The sequence below is a fragment of the Geotrypetes seraphini genome, chromosome 10 (assembly GCF_902459505.1).
Source record: "Geotrypetes seraphini chromosome 10, aGeoSer1.1, whole genome shotgun sequence".
Taxonomy (NCBI): Eukaryota; Metazoa; Chordata; class Amphibia; order Gymnophiona; family Dermophiidae; genus Geotrypetes; species Geotrypetes seraphini.
In genome coordinates this window covers 2510807-2528147 of record NC_047093.1, presented here as the reverse complement: position 1 = coordinate 2528147, position 17341 = coordinate 2510807, and the positions used below count along the sequence as shown (strand labels likewise).

Sequence of the window (17341 nt, the reverse complement as noted above, 5' to 3'; positions counted from 1 at the left end):
TGGAAGAGCGGGAAGACACTGTTTGACAGAGTTGAAGAAGAGCTTCCAGTCGTTGTTGTGGAAGGAATGCTCTGAGTTGGACAGTGTCCAGAACAGCTCCAATGAATTGTAGAGTCTGTGAGGGTTGAAGCTGAGATTTGGGAAAATTGATCTCGAATCCCAAACTTTGTAGGAACCAGGTAGTCTGTCGGGTCGCTACAATAACTCCTTAAGACATGGAATCTTTGATGAGCCAGTCGTCTAGGTAGGGAAACATCTGAAGACCATGATTCCTCAGAGCTGCTGCTAACACTACCAGACACTTGGTGAACACTCTGGCAGACGAGGCCAGGCCGAATGGTAGTACTCTGTATTGATAATGCAGATTCCCCACCCGAAATCTGAGGTACCGACGGGAGGCCGGGTGAATGGGAATATGAGTGTAGGCCTCCTTGAGATCCAGAGAGCATAACCAGTCGTTCTACTCGAGAAGGGGATAAAGGGATGCCAGGGACAACATTCAAAACTTTTCTTTGACTAGAAATTTGTTGAGAGCCCTGAGATCCAGAATGGGTAGCAGATCGCCCATCTTCTTCGGAACAAGGAAGTAACGGGAGTAAAACCCCCTGTTCTGCTGTTCCAAGGGAACTGGTTCGATGGCATGGAGAGCTTGAGCTTCCTGAAGAAGAAGGGCGGTCTGGGAGGGATTGGAAAGATACTCTCTTGGAGGAAGCTCTGGTGGAACCTGAGTGAAATGAAGAGAGTATCCTTCCCTGATGATGGTAAGCACCCAGAGGTCAGATGTAATTGACGTCCATCGGTGGTAAAAATGATGGAGACGACCTCCTATAGGGGGAAAATGAGACAGAGTTAGAACGATGGAGGTTATGCTCTGTTGTAAACAGTCAAAAAGGCTGAGAAGCCTTAGGTGCAGAAGAAGGTTGAGGTTTCTGTTGCTGCTAAGGTTGCTGTTTCTTAAGCAGAGGGTGATTGTAAGGAGCCGTCTTTGGAGCATAACGCCATTGATAAATAAGAGCAGGGCGTGCAGGCTTGGCAGGAGCTGGCTTTGGCTTAGGTCTGACAATCGATTCAAAAGATTTTTCATGGTCAGATAATTTCTTGGTGGCTTCCTCGATAGATTCATCAAAGAGGTCATTGCCCTCACAAGGAATATTAGCCAAGCGGTCTTGAAGATTATGGTCCATGTCAATGGACGCAGGCAAGACGACGCATAGTCAGAGAGCAAGCAGCTGCTCGGGCAGACAACTCGAAGGCATCATAAGATGACTGGAGGAGATGCAAACGGAGTTGAGACAAAGAAGCAATAACTTCTTGAAATTCAAAGTGCATTTGAGTATCCAGATAATTCAAGAACTTTGGTAATAAAGAAATAAGAAATTCAAAATAAGTGATGAATTGAAAATTATAATTGAGGACTTTAGAGGACATCATAGCATTTTGATAGATGCGACGTTCAAATTTGTCCTTAGTTTTCCCTTCCCTTCCAGGAGGAACGGTGGCATAAACCTTGGAAGGATGGGACCTCTTTAAGGAGGACTCAACAAGGAGGGATTGATGAGATAACTGTGAGTTGTCAAATCCTTTGCGATGCACAGTTTTATACCTAGAATCCAATTTGCCTGGAACAGCTGGTATGGAAAAAGGTGTTTCCATGCATCGACCAAAAGTCTGATTTAAAAGCTTATGAAGTGGAAGCTTAAGAGACTCTGCCAGAGGTTGAAGAAGATGCATGACTTCTAGATACTCTTTAGAGTATTTGGAGCCAGTGTCTAATTGAAGATCCAAGTCCATAGCCATCTGATGAAGGAAAGACGAGAAAGATAGCTGATCTGCCAATGCTTTGCTTCGAGAAGGACTCGAAGACGTCGAGGCAGCCTGGGTCGAAGATGAAGCCTTGGCAGGGAAAAAGGCATCAAAGGAATCTGGTGACTTGGACGAGGCAATCGAAACCGGGATATCCTCAAGGTCTGGCATCGGAGACCTCGAATGAGGAGTTGGTGGTCTGGTCGAGGTTGGAGTAGATCGAGGCTTATAGGAAGATGGTCTGTCCTGAGAAGAACTATGTCTGAAACTATGCCTCGATGAAGGCCTCGAACGTCGGTGAGAACTGTGTCTGGAATCAGATCTCGAGGATCGAGGAGACTTCGCCTTGGAGACAAGAGCAGCAGATGCCAGCGGATGAATAGGACTAGAGGCTGTAGAACGAAATTCCAGAGGCTTGGTGGAGGAAATTTGATGCACTCCCAAAGACTCTGCTCCTTGTATAGAGTGTGAGGATTCCCGTCGAGGCACTCGCAAAGAATCTGCTCCTTGCTTCACGTGCTTGGATGCCAGACCAGACACTCGCAGAGACTCTGTTCCCTGCAAAGAATGTGTAAGTTTAGACTGGGGCAAAGTAAGTGGCTCGACCTCACAGGAGTCTACTGAATGCCCAGGCTTGATAAGAGGAAGCATTTTGGGTCCTATGTTAGTAAGGAACTGAATAAACTGCTTCTCTAACATGGTCTGGAAAGAAGCCGGCAAGGATGTATCCGCGTCTGAAACCGGACCACCTGCTTTGGCTGGAGGTTCCTTCGAGGTAGTGTGAGTGTGCTTCGACCTGGGAGTCTTCATCACTACCAGTGGAACCGACTGCTGAGCTATCTGACCTGAGGAAACAGGAGAAGATACAGCAGATGGCGTCGAAGAAAGAGCTGCTGCAAGCGACGAAGGTCTGATGAGGCTCGAGGTGGAAGCAGTAGGCGCAGGAGGGATCTCGGTAGGAGCCGAGGACGCCTTCGAAGTCGAGGGATCAGTAGAAGATTCCATCTCGAAGAGCTTGTCCACCAAAAGACAACGACGCTTGAAAGCACGAGGCTGAAGTGTTTGGCAAGGCAGGCACAACCTAGAATGATGTTTCGGCCCAAGGCACTTGAGGCAGTGTCCGTGAGGGTCCGTAAAAGAGATCGCACGCTGACACTTGCTACACCTCTTGAAGCCCGTGGCAGGCTGGGACATAGAAGGAAAAATAGCCGCCGCAAGATCGAAGCCCTCGGGCTGCGGCCAAGCGGCCTGTCCCGAAAAACGGACGGAAGAAGAAAAAAAAATTTTTTTTTTTTAACTAAAAATAAAACAAATAAAATAAGAACAGTGATTCGTGAAGAAAAAAATACAAACCGCGGTTCAGCGAAGGCACAAAGGAACGAAGTTAAACGCAGAGAGTTAAAGATGGACTTCTCGGCTCCGCGGAAAACTGAGAACTGAGGAGACCTACCCTGCGCTGGCTGGGAAGGCACTCACGCATGCGCCGTATGGGCGACTCGAAACTTTGAGTTTCTTCAAGCAAGTCTGCTTGTGAGGCATCCACATCTGGGCTCCGTCGATGACATCACCCATATGTGAGAATACCTGCCTGCTTGTCCTGAGATAAAGATTTTTACTGAATTATGGGAGGCCTGGATACTCTGCTGCATAGCAGATATTCTGGGAAAGAAGGGAAAAACTGCCCATGCTCAGCTGGACCAATTAGCCTCAGTCTGTCCAGGAACTGGCTTCACATTAGTTGCGCTTTTCAGAGACCTCTTAACCTCCAATAAAGTCCCTTACCAGAGCATGAAGGGGGAGTTAGAGGGAAGGGGACTTGGATCCCTTCAGGTATTCTCTGAGAATATCATAAGTTTTTAAATTAGGACCATCACCCAAAACTGAATAGATTGCAAGCTCAAGTGAACCAGTTTAACCAAAATAGGAGGAAAAAGTGACTGTATACTGAGCCAAATCCTCCACTGGAAACAAACAATACTGCACATTTCCTTTATGGGGTGAATCACTCAAAACAACTTTGCTTCTTTGCCTCCATCCACTAGCTGATGAACGTGACTATTCCCACTGGTACTGGGCTGGGCAGAATAACCAGAAAGTCATCACTGGCTGCATAACTAGACCCAGAAAACAAATAACCCAAACATAGCCATGTGAAAAACTTACCATCCAGGGGAACACCGTTATATTGTTTCATAGCTTTTAGGGCATCTGCTTTCCTCTCAAAATGAACATCTGCTGTTCCCAAACTTCGCCCAGATCTGTCGTAATGCACTGCTGCTTTCTTCAGGGTCCCAAACTCTGCAAAAAGCTCCTGAGCAAGAAAAAGAGCACCCAGCCATTAACTACTAACCCCACACATTTAAATCAGCCCAAGCCACTATGGTCAGTGGGTTACACATTACACCAGCACTACTATCACCAGTTTAAAGTTAGAACCACCTTTTCCTTGGGGCTCTCCAGAGCTGTCAGATGTACCTTCTCACAACACCCACTCAGTCACTGCTTTCAGGTTTTGAACTCACTATCATCCCACATTCAACAAGCAGAATTCAATACATTTTCAGAAGGACATTAATTCCATCCAGTTTTCAAGCATATTTTAGTCAGCACTTTTTATGGTTTATATATTATTAAAATGGTTACCTGATATGTAGTTTATAGATTTATATTATGATATATTTGTGATGATGTTGAGTTGTCAATTTTTGTTGGAATCTACCCAGAATTTAATGATAGGCAGAATACTAGAAAAGAAATAAAATGACAAATTCTGCTGAACTGCAGAGAACCCCCCAGTATCCAATTCTGACTCCCATCACGTCATCAAGCAACATGGTGCAATAAAGAGAGGGTTCTGGCCCAATTAGCTAATAATTCCTCCAACACCAGAGCACAGCTCCGTCACAAATAGGTGTGGAAGATAGAGAAGAGATTATGTACTTACCCTGGTAATCTCTTTTCCTGTAGATAGGCGAGACATTCCAGACAAGTGGGTTCTATCCCAATGGCCATGTGCCATCTGCAGAAGGAATCCACTCTGGGTTATTTCTTTGACTCTGCTCTACTTCACTGTGCTCTCTTGCTCCACCCATACTTAGTACCCAAGCACCAAGAGCCACTGCACAAAATGGGAAGTAAAGACATCCATGGCAATCAAGTCCATAAACAACAGCCAAAGGAGCTCAGAAATGATCCCTGCAGAAAACAGATTCTGATATAGATTCTTCCCAGCCCAAGGGCTGACTTGACATTCAAGAATCAACTTGGAGAAGCATAAACAGATTGAGATGGTAGGTAAGAGCAAGAAGGACAGGGTGGAAGTCTAGAATGTCTCACCTATCTACTGGAAAAGAGCTTACTAGGGTAAGTACATAATCTCTTCTTCCAGTGCAATAGGTGAGACATTCTAGACAAGTGGGATGTACAAAAGCAGTCCCAAAAAGCTAGGGCGGGTCAACTGCGCCGACCCACAAGACTGAGGATCCAAAGGCAGAGTCCCATCTTGCCACCACATCCACTCTGTAGAATTTGGCAAATGTGTGCAGAGTGAACCAAGTAGCTGCCCTACAGATCTCGTAAGGGGAGATCGCTTTAGCCTCAGCCAACAAGGAGGCCATACTTCTGGTAGAATGCATCTTAACAGACATAGAAACATAGAAAAATGACGGCAGAAAAGGGCCAAAGCCCATCAAGTCTGCCCACTCCAGTGACCCTTCCCCCAACCTCCTGCCCTTACCTCATCAGAGATCCCACATGAATATCCCATTTATTTTTGAAATCTGCCACGCTGTTGGCCTCAATCACCTGCCGTGGGAGTTCATTCCAATGATCGACCACCCTCTCAGTGAAGAAATACTTTCTGGAGTCCCCATGAAATTTCCCTCCCCTGATTTTCATCGGATGCCCTCTGGTGGACGAAGGTCCCATAAGACGAAAGATATCCTCTTCCACCTCGATACGACCCGTGATATAGGAGACTGTTTACCGCAAAGAATGTAGGCTGACAAAATGGCTGTATGTATCCACCTGGAAATAGTGGCATCGGAAGCGGCAGCACCCCGTTAGAAGAATGAGTCAACATAAAGAGATGGTCAGAAAGGCAAAACTCATTAGTGACCTCCAGGTAACATAGAACAACATCCAATTTTCACTGAAAAACAGGCAAACGCGCTTCCTGATTAACATGGAATGCAGACACCACCTTTGGAAGAAAAAAAGGAACCATGCGGAGAGAGATCCCCATCTCCGAGATCCTCAAAAAAAGGCTTTCTACAAGATACAGCCTGGAGTTCTGAGACTCATCTCACAGAGGTAACGGCGACCAGAAAAACTACCTTCAGCATCAGGTCTAAGAAAGAAGAGTTCTTCAGAGGTTCAAACAAACGGTGCCTTTTGTGAGGTCAGACAAAACCAAGTTAAGGTCTCACAAACAGTGGTTTGATTGGAGGTGTAATACAAAGAGCACCCTTTAAAAATCTGGCCACATCAAGGCGAGTCGCAAGGGAAGGACTATGGTCTTAGGTTATGAAACAAGAGAGCCTGGTGACTTGGACCCGTAGAGAAGCCACAGTGAGCCCTTTATTAAGGCCCGTCTGAAGAAAGGCGAGCACTACGGAAACAGGAGCGGAATACAACTCCACATTTCCTGGTCGCACCAATGTTGAAAAGTTTTTCATGCCTTAACGTAGGCAGACACAGTAGATGACTACTTAGAATTCAGAAGATCTTCGTACTCAATAGCCATGTCGTAAGAGCAAAGCGATCGTGATCCTCCAGACTGGAACCTGAGAGAGAAAGTCTGGAAAAGCCAAAACCGAAGGCTGTGACCTATGCGAAGAAGCAGCAGATCTGCCTACCACAGTCTGTGAGGTCAGTTTAGAGTCACTAGAATGACACCGGATGAGTTGCAATCTGGCGAAGGACACAACCTATCAAAGGCTAGGGAGGAAAAACATAAAGTAGAACTCCCTGCAACCATGGCTGTACCAGAGAATCTAGGCCCTCGCTACCAAGCTTGAATCTTCAACTGAAGAATCGAGTCACCTTCTGGTTCAGGGCCAACCCCAGCATAGCACAATGGCTGAGAACAGCTCCCACTTGCTCGGATCCAAGGTCCATCTGCAGAGGAAATCTGCTTGAACATTGTCGACTCCCGCCATACACACTGCTGAAAGCGCCTGAAGTGACATTCAGCCCACAGAAAGAGAAGGTGGACCTCCTGAGCCAGAGAGATGCTCTTGGTCCCTCCTAGGCTATTGCCATCGCATTGTCGGAGAAGATTCTGACCAAATGGCCCCCAGCTCCAACTGGTTGATCAACTATTTCCTCGGGAAGAGAGTCCAACACCACTGAATGGGACAATGATTGTAGTGGGCTCCCCAGCCCTGAAGGCTGGCATCTTCATCACCACGACCCAATCTGCAGCAGCACGCCCCTGCAGAGTGTCTGAGGGATAAGCCACCAAACCATGCTGACCCAAGCCTCCAGAGTCCAGGGAAGACAGACCTGTAATGCATCCTTCTGTGTATGATGGAGAGCGCCCTCGCCCAAGAGACCACATCCAACATGGCTGCCATGGACCCTAGGACCTGCAGATAGTCCCATGCCAATGAAGCTTGCTTCTCCAGAAGAGCTTTCTTTTTAAAGATGCGTTCAATACTTAATTGAAATGTTAATTTGCTCTTGTGTTAATTGCTCTTTTGTTTACTTTTATCTTACCTATTTATTTGTCTTTCCATTCCTGTTGTGTTTAACCTTTAATTGTTGACTCTTTCCTTTCCAAGATTGTATTTCTATCCTACCTTCCCTATTGTATTCATGTCTTAACTTAATTAGGTTTTTTTTGTAACTTATCCCCTTGTTAATTATGTAGGTCTATTTTATGTATATTTTAGATAATGTATTTTACCAATTTGTACATCGCTTAGAATTTGGAATAGGCGATTAATCAAATAATAAATAAACTTGAAACTTGAAAAGAAATCTGAGAGCACAGTTTCTGACTGCGTGCCTCTGGAAGATAAATGCAGCCCGCTTGCCATGTCAAACAAAACACCCAGATATTCCAGAGACTGCGTAGGAGTCAGCATTTATGTGCTGAAGATCCAGAATAGGCCTCCAATCGTCAGAGCCTTTCTTTGGCACAATAAAGTATATGCAGTATCTGCCTGAGCCCGAGAGATAGGGCAGCACTGACTCTATAGCACAGTTACTTACCGTAACAGGTGTTATCCAGGGACAGAAGGCAGATATTCTAACACATGGGTGATGTCATCCACAGAGCCCCAATGTAGACAGCCTCACAAGCAGACTTGCTTGAAGAACTTTAGAAAGTTCACGACTGCCGCACCGCACACGAGTGCCTTCCCGCCCGACGTAGGGTACGCGTCTTCTCAGCGTCTCCTCAGTTCAGATAGCTATCTAAGAAGCCAACCAGGGGAGATCGGTAGGTTGTGAGAATATCTGCCTGCTGTCTCTGGATAACACCTGTTACGGTAAGTAACTGTGCTTTATCCCAGGACAAGCAGGCAGCATATTCTCAACATATGGGTGACCTCCAAGCTAACCAGAATGGGATGGTGGGAGTGTTGGCAGTTCAGGAGAATAAATTTTGTAATACTGCCTGGCCAAAGTGGCCATCCCGTCTGGAAAAAGAATCCAGACAATAATAAGAGGTGAAGGTATGAACCGAAGACCAAGTGTCAGCTTTGTAGATTTCCTCAATAGGAGTAGATCTAAAGAAAGCTACAGATGCAGCCATGGCTTTAACTTTATAGGCTGTGACTCAACCCTCTAGATGCAGTCCAGCCTGAGCATAGCAGAAAGAGATGCAAGCAGCCAACCAGTTGGAGATGGTTCTCTTGGAAACTGGATGTCCCAACTTGTTTGGATCAAAGAAGACAAAATTTGAGGAGAAGATCTCTGTGGCTTAGTCCTTTGCAAGTAGAAAGCCAAAGCACGCTTACAATCCAGAGTAGTGCTGCCCGATTCAGAAAAAAATATTTGATTCGATTCAGCCTATTGAATCGAATTTTTCGATTCGATTTTCCTACCCAATTGGGTGTTTTTTCAAACATCCTAGTGGGTTTATGTTATAGCCTCTTCACCCCTCTTGCCTTCTCCTAACCACACTGGCGCTGTGGTGTAAACAAAATAAACAAACAAAAAAGACTTTTCCTCTCTCTGGTAGCCCTTTCAGGACCAAGGGACATATTTGTCCCATAACTTTAAAATCCTATAAATTTTGATTGGGATAGTCTACAGTTCTAAATTTGATATGTACGGATTCCATATGATACTGCCTTTATGTAAACAAACTGGTTCCGACATTCATTCATTAGCGTCGTTGCTAGATTGACGAGAAGATTCACTTGCCACACTGTCCATAAGCCAGAAGTGTGATTTTTTTAAATAAAAATAATGATATTTCACAAAAAAAATCAATTTTTTGGCATCTGCAAGCCCTTTTTACCATAAAAATGTCGTCAAAACCACAAAAATTGGCCTACAATCCTTATGGTCCTGAAAGGGTTAAATCCTAGCTCACGTTTGCGGTCTAACATCAGCTCTGGCAGGATACACATTTCAAATCTGGCATATTGTAATCACAAAACAGAAAATAAAATTATTTTTTCTACCTTTTGTTTCTGGTTATTATTCTTGTTAGTCCCCGGCTCTGGTTGTCTTCTGATAACTTGCTTGCCAAGGTATCCTTCTTTATACTTTCTCTGTGCTAACCATCCATCTTCTATCTCTGTCCTCCCCTTCCCTTCACTCCCCTGGAGGTCTGGCATCTTTCCTTTTTTTCATATCCATCCACAGATCCACCTTTTCTCAACTACCTTTTCATCCAGCATCTCTCCCTCCTTCCCCACCACTCCAGGGTCCACCATATCTCCCTTTCTTTCCCCAACTACCCTCCCTCCACACCATCCTTTGGTCCAATTTCTCTCCCTTTCTGTTCCTTCCCTCCCTCCCTAAATCCCATTATCCACCATCTCTCTCCCTCTCCTCTGTTTTTAGACCCATTATCTCCCCCCCCCCCAAAGTCCGGCATATGCATGTCTGTTTGAACCCCCCCTTCCCTCCCTCCGTGTACTTCTACACCAGGCCCCCCTCCCCTGAAGGTCTGTTCCTCCCTGAAGGCCTGCACCACCTCCTGAAGGCCTGTACCACACACCCGAAAGCCTGTACCACACACCCAAAGGCCTGTACTATACACTCTGAAGCCCTACATCCCACCCCTGAAGGCCTGTACCACCCCACCACCCCCGGAAGGCCTGCGTGTTCCCTCTGGCCTCCCGCGCACAATTTACCTACAAGCAGCAGCCTGCAGAGAAGATCGCTGGGGCTAGCAAATTAATCTCTGCAAGCTGATATAGGTCTTTGGAGCTATTTCTTCTGCCGTGGTCCTGCCTCTGACATCAGAGGAGGGGTGGGACCGTGGCAGAGGAACAGCTCCAAAGACCTATAGCACAGCTTGCAGAGATTGTTAGCCCCAGCAATCTTCTCTGCAGGCTGCTGCTAGTAGGTAAATCGTGCGCGGGAGGCCAGGGGGGAAGCTGGACACCAGCACTTCCTGACTGACCCTCCCCCCTCGCCCTCTAAAGCAGGTGCATCAGCGGCCGGCCAGCAAGAGGCAGCGCTGCCGCTCCTGCTTTAGAGGACGAAGGTCAGTTACCGAATCGGGAGGCCAATTTTTTTTTTTTTATTGATTCGAACCGATTTGAATCGTGATTCAGGCAGCACTAGTCCAGAGTATGAAGAGCTGTTTGTCCAGGATGAGAATGAGGCTTCGGAAAAAACACTGGAAGATCAATGGATTGATCGAGATGAAATTCTGAAACCACTTTAGGTAAGAATTTGGGATGAGTACGGAGGACTACCTTGTCATGATGAAATACTGTGAAAGGTGGGTCCGCTACTAAAGCTTGTAGCTCACTGACTCTGCGAACAGACGTGAGAGCAATGAGGAAGACCACTTTCCAAGTGAGATATTTCAGATGAGCCAAAGACATTGATTCAAATGGAGGCTTCATCAACTGAGCAAGAACCACATTGAGATTACATTACATTAGGGATTTATATTCCGCCATTACCTTGCAGTTCAAGGCGGGTTACAAAAGAATTATCCAAGATGTATTACAACAAGAACTGGAGGCGGTTTGAGAGGAGGTTTGACATTGAAAAGTCTTTTCATAAATCTGGAAACCACAGGATGAGCAGATAGTGATATCCCTTCTATTGGCTGATGAAAAGCCGCAATTGCACTGAGATGGACTCAAATGGATGTTGATTTGAGGCCTGTTTGAGATAAATGAAACAGGTAATCCAGAACTGAAGATAAGGAGGTAGATTGAGGCTCCTTGTGATGAAGAGCGCACCAAGCAGAAAACCTAGTCCATTTCTGGTTATAACATTGCCTAGTGGTAGGCTTCCTGGAAGCCTCTAAAATGTCCTTGACAGATTGAGAAAACTGTAGATTGGCAGTTATGTTGAAAGGTACCAAGCTGTCAGGTGCAGAGACTGCAGGTTGGGATGAAGTAGAGAACCCTGACTCTGTGTAAGCAGAGATGGAAAAACTGGTAGAAGTAGTGATTCCCTGCTGCTGAGTTGAAGTAGATAGGAGAATCAAAGTTGTCTGGACCACCGAGGAGCTATGAGAATCATGGTGGCATGTTCGTGTTTGACAAGTGTCTTGAGAATGAGAGGGAATGGAGGAAACGCATATAGGAATCTGCTCATCCATTCCAGAAGAAAAGCAATTGCCGAGGCAATGAGGAGAGTATATCCTGGAGCAAAACTGAGGCAGTTTGTTGTTGTGAGGAGACGCAAAGAGATCTATCTGAGGAGTTCCCCACTGAGAAAAAATGTGATGGAGAGGTAACAAACTGATGTCCATTCGTGAGGCTGTAGAAGACTACTCAATTTGTCCGCTAAAAAGTTTTTCTCTCCTTGAATGTAGATGGCTTTCAGAAAGATGTTGTGAGGAATTGTCCAATTCCAAACCTTCTGAACCTCCTGGCAAAGGGGAAGAGATCCTGTTCCTCCCTGCTTGTTGACATAGTACATGGCAACTTGATTGTCTGTATGAATGAGGACTACTTGATTGTGAAGAAGATGCTGAAAAGCTTTGAGAGCATTGAAGATCGCTCTGAGTTCCAACAGATTTATGCGACACCGACAATCTGTGCTGGACCAATGCTCTTGAGTATGGAGACCATCGAGATGAGCCCCCCAAGCGTAGGTCGAAGAATCTGTCATGAGGAGGGGGTGTTTGAAACAGCAAACCTCTGAAGAGATTGGAAGAGAGCATCCACCAGTGAAGAGACTGTCTCAACAAAGGAGTCACTATAATGTGCTGATATAGTGGGTTGAAAGCCTGTGCCCACTGAGATGCCAGGGTCCACTGAGGAATTCTGAGGTGAAGTCTAGCAAAAGGAGTCACGTGAACTTTAGAGGCCATGTGACCTAGCAGAACCATCATGTGTCTCGCTGAGAGTGAAGAAAGGGATGACACTTGTTGACAAAGCTGAATGAGAGCATCCTGATGTTGTAGAGGAACGAATGCTCCGAGTTGCAGTGTCCAGTTGAGCTCCAATGAACTGTAGAGTCTGAGAGGGCTGTAGCTGGGATTTTGGAAATGCAAACCCAAACTCTGGAGGAACCAAATAGTCCGTTGGGTCGCTACAATAACCCCCTGAGATGTTGAATCTTTGATTAGCCAGTTGTCCAGGTACAGGAAAACCTGAAGACCATGGCTGTGCAGAGCTGGTGCTACTACCACCAGGCACTTGGTGAAAACTCTAGAGCAGTGTTCTTCAACCTTTTTACACCCGTGGACCGGCAGAAAAAAAAGAATTATTTTGTGGACCGGCAAACTACTAGGACTAAAATTTAAAAACCCCGTTTCCGCTCCATCTCCGCGAGTCGGTCCCCACAAATCATCTGATCCCATCCACACAAGCCTCAGTTATGATTTTATATTGAATATATTTTATTAAAGTATAAAAAGAAACAATATTCTGTACAATTGTCATTTTATAAATACAAATAATTCAGAGCAGGATCAACAAAACTCCTGTCTCCCCTCCCCTTCACATATATCCCCTCTACTATCAAGAAAATTGAACAAGCCAAATTATTACAGAATGCTACACAGAAATATCATGCTAACAGAATACTGCAGTCACACATGACAGGAATAGTTATAGGGGAGTGCAACTAGGGCAACTGCCCCCTGGTCAGAGAGCGCCCTAAGCCAGCTGGAAGCTAAAGAAGCACTGCCTGGGTTTTGCAGTCCCCAGTTATGTCTAACACCAGCTCTAGCAGGATATATATTTCAAATCCGATATATTCTAATCACAAAATAGAAATAAAATTATTTTTTTCTACCTTTTGTCGTCTCTGGTTTCTGCTTTCAATCTTCTTTTCACTCTCTTCCTTCCAGGGTCTGACCTCTCTGTCTCTTCAATCCAGCATCTGCCCCTTCCATCCACTGTCTGTCCTCTCTCCCTTCCATATGGTATCTGTCTTCTTTCTATGCCCCTCTCCCCTTTCCATCCAGCTTGTGCCCCCTCTCTCCTTTTTACATGATTAATTCCAGCTTCACTGCTCTCTTCATTTTTATCTCTCCTACAACAGATCTATCATCGTTGTCCCTCTCTGCTTATTTTTCTGCTGACCCCTTCCTATCATCAATCTCTCTACTTTCTCATGCCTGTGTCTCCCCTTCCCCTCCTCTAATCTCTCTGCCAGCTGTTTCCTTCCTTTTTTCATTCTCCCTTCCCTCCTCCTCCTGTCCAGCAGTAATTCTCTTCCCTCCCCTCCCAGCAGCATCTCTCTTTCTCCCTCTCCAGTAGCAGCTGTCCCTTTTTTTCCTTGCCCAGCAGCTTCCCAGATTCCTTTCCCTCCTCCCCTCCCAGCAGCATCTCTCCTTCTCCCTCTCCAGTAGCACTGTCCCTTTTTTTCCTTGCCCAGCAGCTTCCCAGATTCATTTCCCTCCTCCTCTCCCAGAAGCATCTCTCCTTCTCCCTCTCCAGTAGCAGCTGTCCCTTTTCCTTGCCCAGCAGCTTACCAGATTCTTTTCCCTCCTCCCCTCCCAGAAGCATCTCTCCTTCTCCCTCTCCAGTAGCAGCTGTCCCTTTTTTTCCTTGCCCAGCAACTTCCCAGATTCCTTTCCCTCCTCCCCTCCCACAAGCATCTCTTCTTCTCCCTCTCCAGTAGCAGCTGTCCCTTTTTTTCCCTTGCCCAGCAGCTTTTGATAGTGGCTTTCTCCCCTCCCAGCAGCTCTTCTTACTTCCTAGCGCAACGATTCACAAATGCAGCCTCGGGTCCTTTGTTGGGTCGCGCCGCCTCTGAGGAAAGAGGAAGTTGCATCATCAGAGGCAGCCGCGACTCAGCAAAAGCCCCGAGGCTGCCTTCGTGAATCGCTGCACTGGGAAATAAAGGAGAGCTGCAGAGAGGGGAGAAAGCCACTGTCGGAGACTCCCCAAGATCTCTCCCGCCCAGCGCACGCTTCACATGTTGATCCATGCGGACCGGCAGGAAGTTGAAGTGAGTCAATCTTGCCGGCCCTGCGCGGACCGGCAAAAATTTCCTGCGGACCGGCGGTTGAAGAACTGTGCTCTAGAGGATGATGCCAGGACGAAAGGTAGCACTCTATATTGAAAATGATGAGTTCCCACCCGAAATCTGAGAAATTTGCGAGAGGCTGAATGAATGGGAATGTGAATGTAAGCCTCTTTGAGATCCAGAGATCATAACCAATCGTTGTGATCTAGAAGGGGATACAAGGATACTAGAGACAGCATCCGAAATTTTTCTCTGACAAGAAATTTGTTGAGATCAAACCCTGAAGGGGAGGAGACAAGATGGCGGCAGCGTGAAGCTAGTGTGTGTATCAGCAGTCTAGGAATTTTTTCCTACCTACTTTCTGATGCCTCATTCAAAACAGAAGGGTAGTGTCCGAGCTGAGCCTGCTATGGTTCGGGCATCTACTCCTGTTCAGCGTTCCATCCTAGACTTCGCCGCAGCTTCCTTTGACCCCAATGTTCCGGGAGGCAGACTCGGGTTATCTCCGGCTAGAGGAGCGGCTGGAGACTTCGGGCAAGAGGTTTCTCTCTCCCCTCCGGAGCCTGCTCTGCCCCTGCACCCTGCTCAATTTGCGGCCTGAATGGAGGTTTCCCCTGCAGAAGTTAGCGCTGGGGAGACCCCGTATCAGGGGCTCAGACTCGCAAGAATGGGAGGAGAGCAGGGAGAAGTGAGAGCCAGTATTGCTACTGGCTCTGTACCAGCAAAGTCGGGGCGATTACCCTCGAGAAGATTTGGGATTCTCTTGAACGACTTAACATCCAGGTGGCTAGATCTTCACAAGAACTGACAACACTTGTAAGTACTGTGGACGCCTTGGGGAAATCCTTGGAGAAAACTAAAGGTGAATTTTCAATGGCGATAAAAGAAGTCAAGGACAATGTGGTAAATATTCAAGCTATAACTAATAATTTGATAAAGGAAAGAACAGTTTTGAGTAAAAAAATTGAACAAATAGAAAATTACAACCGAAGATTAAATTTGCGTCTGTTGAACTTTCCGAAGGCCTTGGGGATAATACCTATTGAGATGTGGAAAAGGTACTTAATTGAAATATTAACGTTTTCCCCTGAACATATACCTCCACTTAATAGACTTTATTATTTGCCAAAAAAGAAAACTGAAGGAACCGACCCAGGTACAGAGGAACGTTTGACAACAGACGCTCTCAATGTCACTGAATTATTAGAAACTACTGTTTCCGAATCAACAGAGAGGGCCACGTTGTTCATATCTTTTGTCTTTGAACAAGATATGAATGCAATTATACATTTGTAATTCTGAAATTCTCAACTAATGTCCTTGGGAAAGAAAGTATGATGTTTCTAGACGTCATGAGAACAACGCTGGAGCAAAGAAAATTATTTTTAGCAATGAGAGTAGAGACTTTGACCCTTGGAGCGACATTCTTATTAGCATATCCGTGTAAATGTTTGATTAAATATCAAGGTGTTAAATATGTCTACTATGCTCCAGAACAGCTAAGCACCTTTTTAGATTTAAAAAATCTTGCAACCCGGAATGTTTGAGAGCAGGAAGGAAAGAGGGGGTTAAAGACTGTTAAGCCTTTCAATATATTCAATTCTTCTCCCCTCAGGGATTTAGTGGTCTAAGAAAGAAGGACTTTTTTTCCCCAACAGCAGTAAATGCAAGTTTGCTTAGCTTGCTTATTTTGTTTCTTTTCTGTCTTACTTGTACAAGAGGGATATTCTTGTGAATTATGTAAAAAATTTCAATAAATTAAAAAAAAAAAAAAGAAAGAAAGAAATTTGTTGAGAGCTCTGAGATCCAAGATAGGTTGGAGATTCCCTGTCTTCTTCGGGACAAGGAAGTAATGGGAGTAAAATTCTGTGTTCTGATATTCCAGAGGAACTGTCTTCTCGGCATGGAGACCTGTTTGATCTGGGCTTTATTCAATGGTCTGGGGCAAGCAAAAAATTTTACAACAATAAAGGATAAGTAAATAAGAATCCATTGGCTGTTGACTCATCTTGTCATCTCCATTTTGACCTCATCCACATGGCTCACCATTTTCAGAATCCCCCTCCCTCTCTCCACTGGTCAGGCTATAACGCCGTCCCTTTCTTTCCATCCCCTAGCATCATCTTATCCCAGCTCTCTTCCCTCCTGACCTCCCATGGTTCCATCTCTCCTCTATCTCCATGATCCAACAATTTGCTCCCTCTCTTTTCTGTTTTTCTTCTTCCCTCCCCCCTTGATGCTGAACAATGAAATGGAGGAAAAAAAGAGAGAGATGCTGCATCTCTCTGCCTTCCATCCACAGGCCTACTCAAAACGCCGGACATGGTCAGTGATGCGCTGTGGTTTTGGCGCTGGGTACGTGATTTGATACCATGCAGGAGTCTCTGAGTGCCATTACTACTACTGTACAAGAGTTTGCTACTCAGGTCACCGAAGTGAAGCAGCGAGTGAACTCGGTGGAGGATTCTATGATGAAGGTAAATGAGGAGTTGGCGCAGCAACATAAACTTACCGCCTGTGAAGACAAACTGGAAGATTTTGAGAACCAGGAGGAATAATGTCCATTTGGTAGGCATTCCTGAACTTATACCAGATAGTGATTTAGCGGGCGTTCTTGAAAACTGGCTGTCAAATGAACTTCTTCCCACCTCTACGCTGGGGCACCTCCGGATTGAGAGAGCGCACCGACTGGGCAGGAAGGAGCGGTTCGTCCACGTATTGTCATTATACGCGTCTTAAACTTTGCTATTAAAGATCTGCTCCTGAAGACTTACCGCCAACGGAAAGAACTTACATTTCAATATCATAAAATACTGATGTTTCAAGACTAGACTATTCAGCGCAGGTGGCGACCTTGCGTAGGGGGTTCTCACTTATTTGCAAGCAGCTTGTTGACCGAAAACTACGATTTACTCTGCAATATCCTGCTAAATTGCGTGTTCTGTATAATGGTCAGCCTTTTGTG

At 45.7% G+C, this 17341-nt stretch overlaps 1 protein-coding gene across 1 annotated transcript in view; it reads right to left on the bottom strand.

Moving 5' to 3' along the window:
- Window positions 1–17341, bottom strand: part of ALYREF (Aly/REF export factor) — a 127259-nt gene that overhangs the window by 56147 nt on the left and 53771 nt on the right. The window contains 1 exon segment of the mRNA XM_033960518.1: window positions 3967–4114. Coding sequence (XP_033816409.1) covers window positions 3967–4114 — 148 coding nt within the window.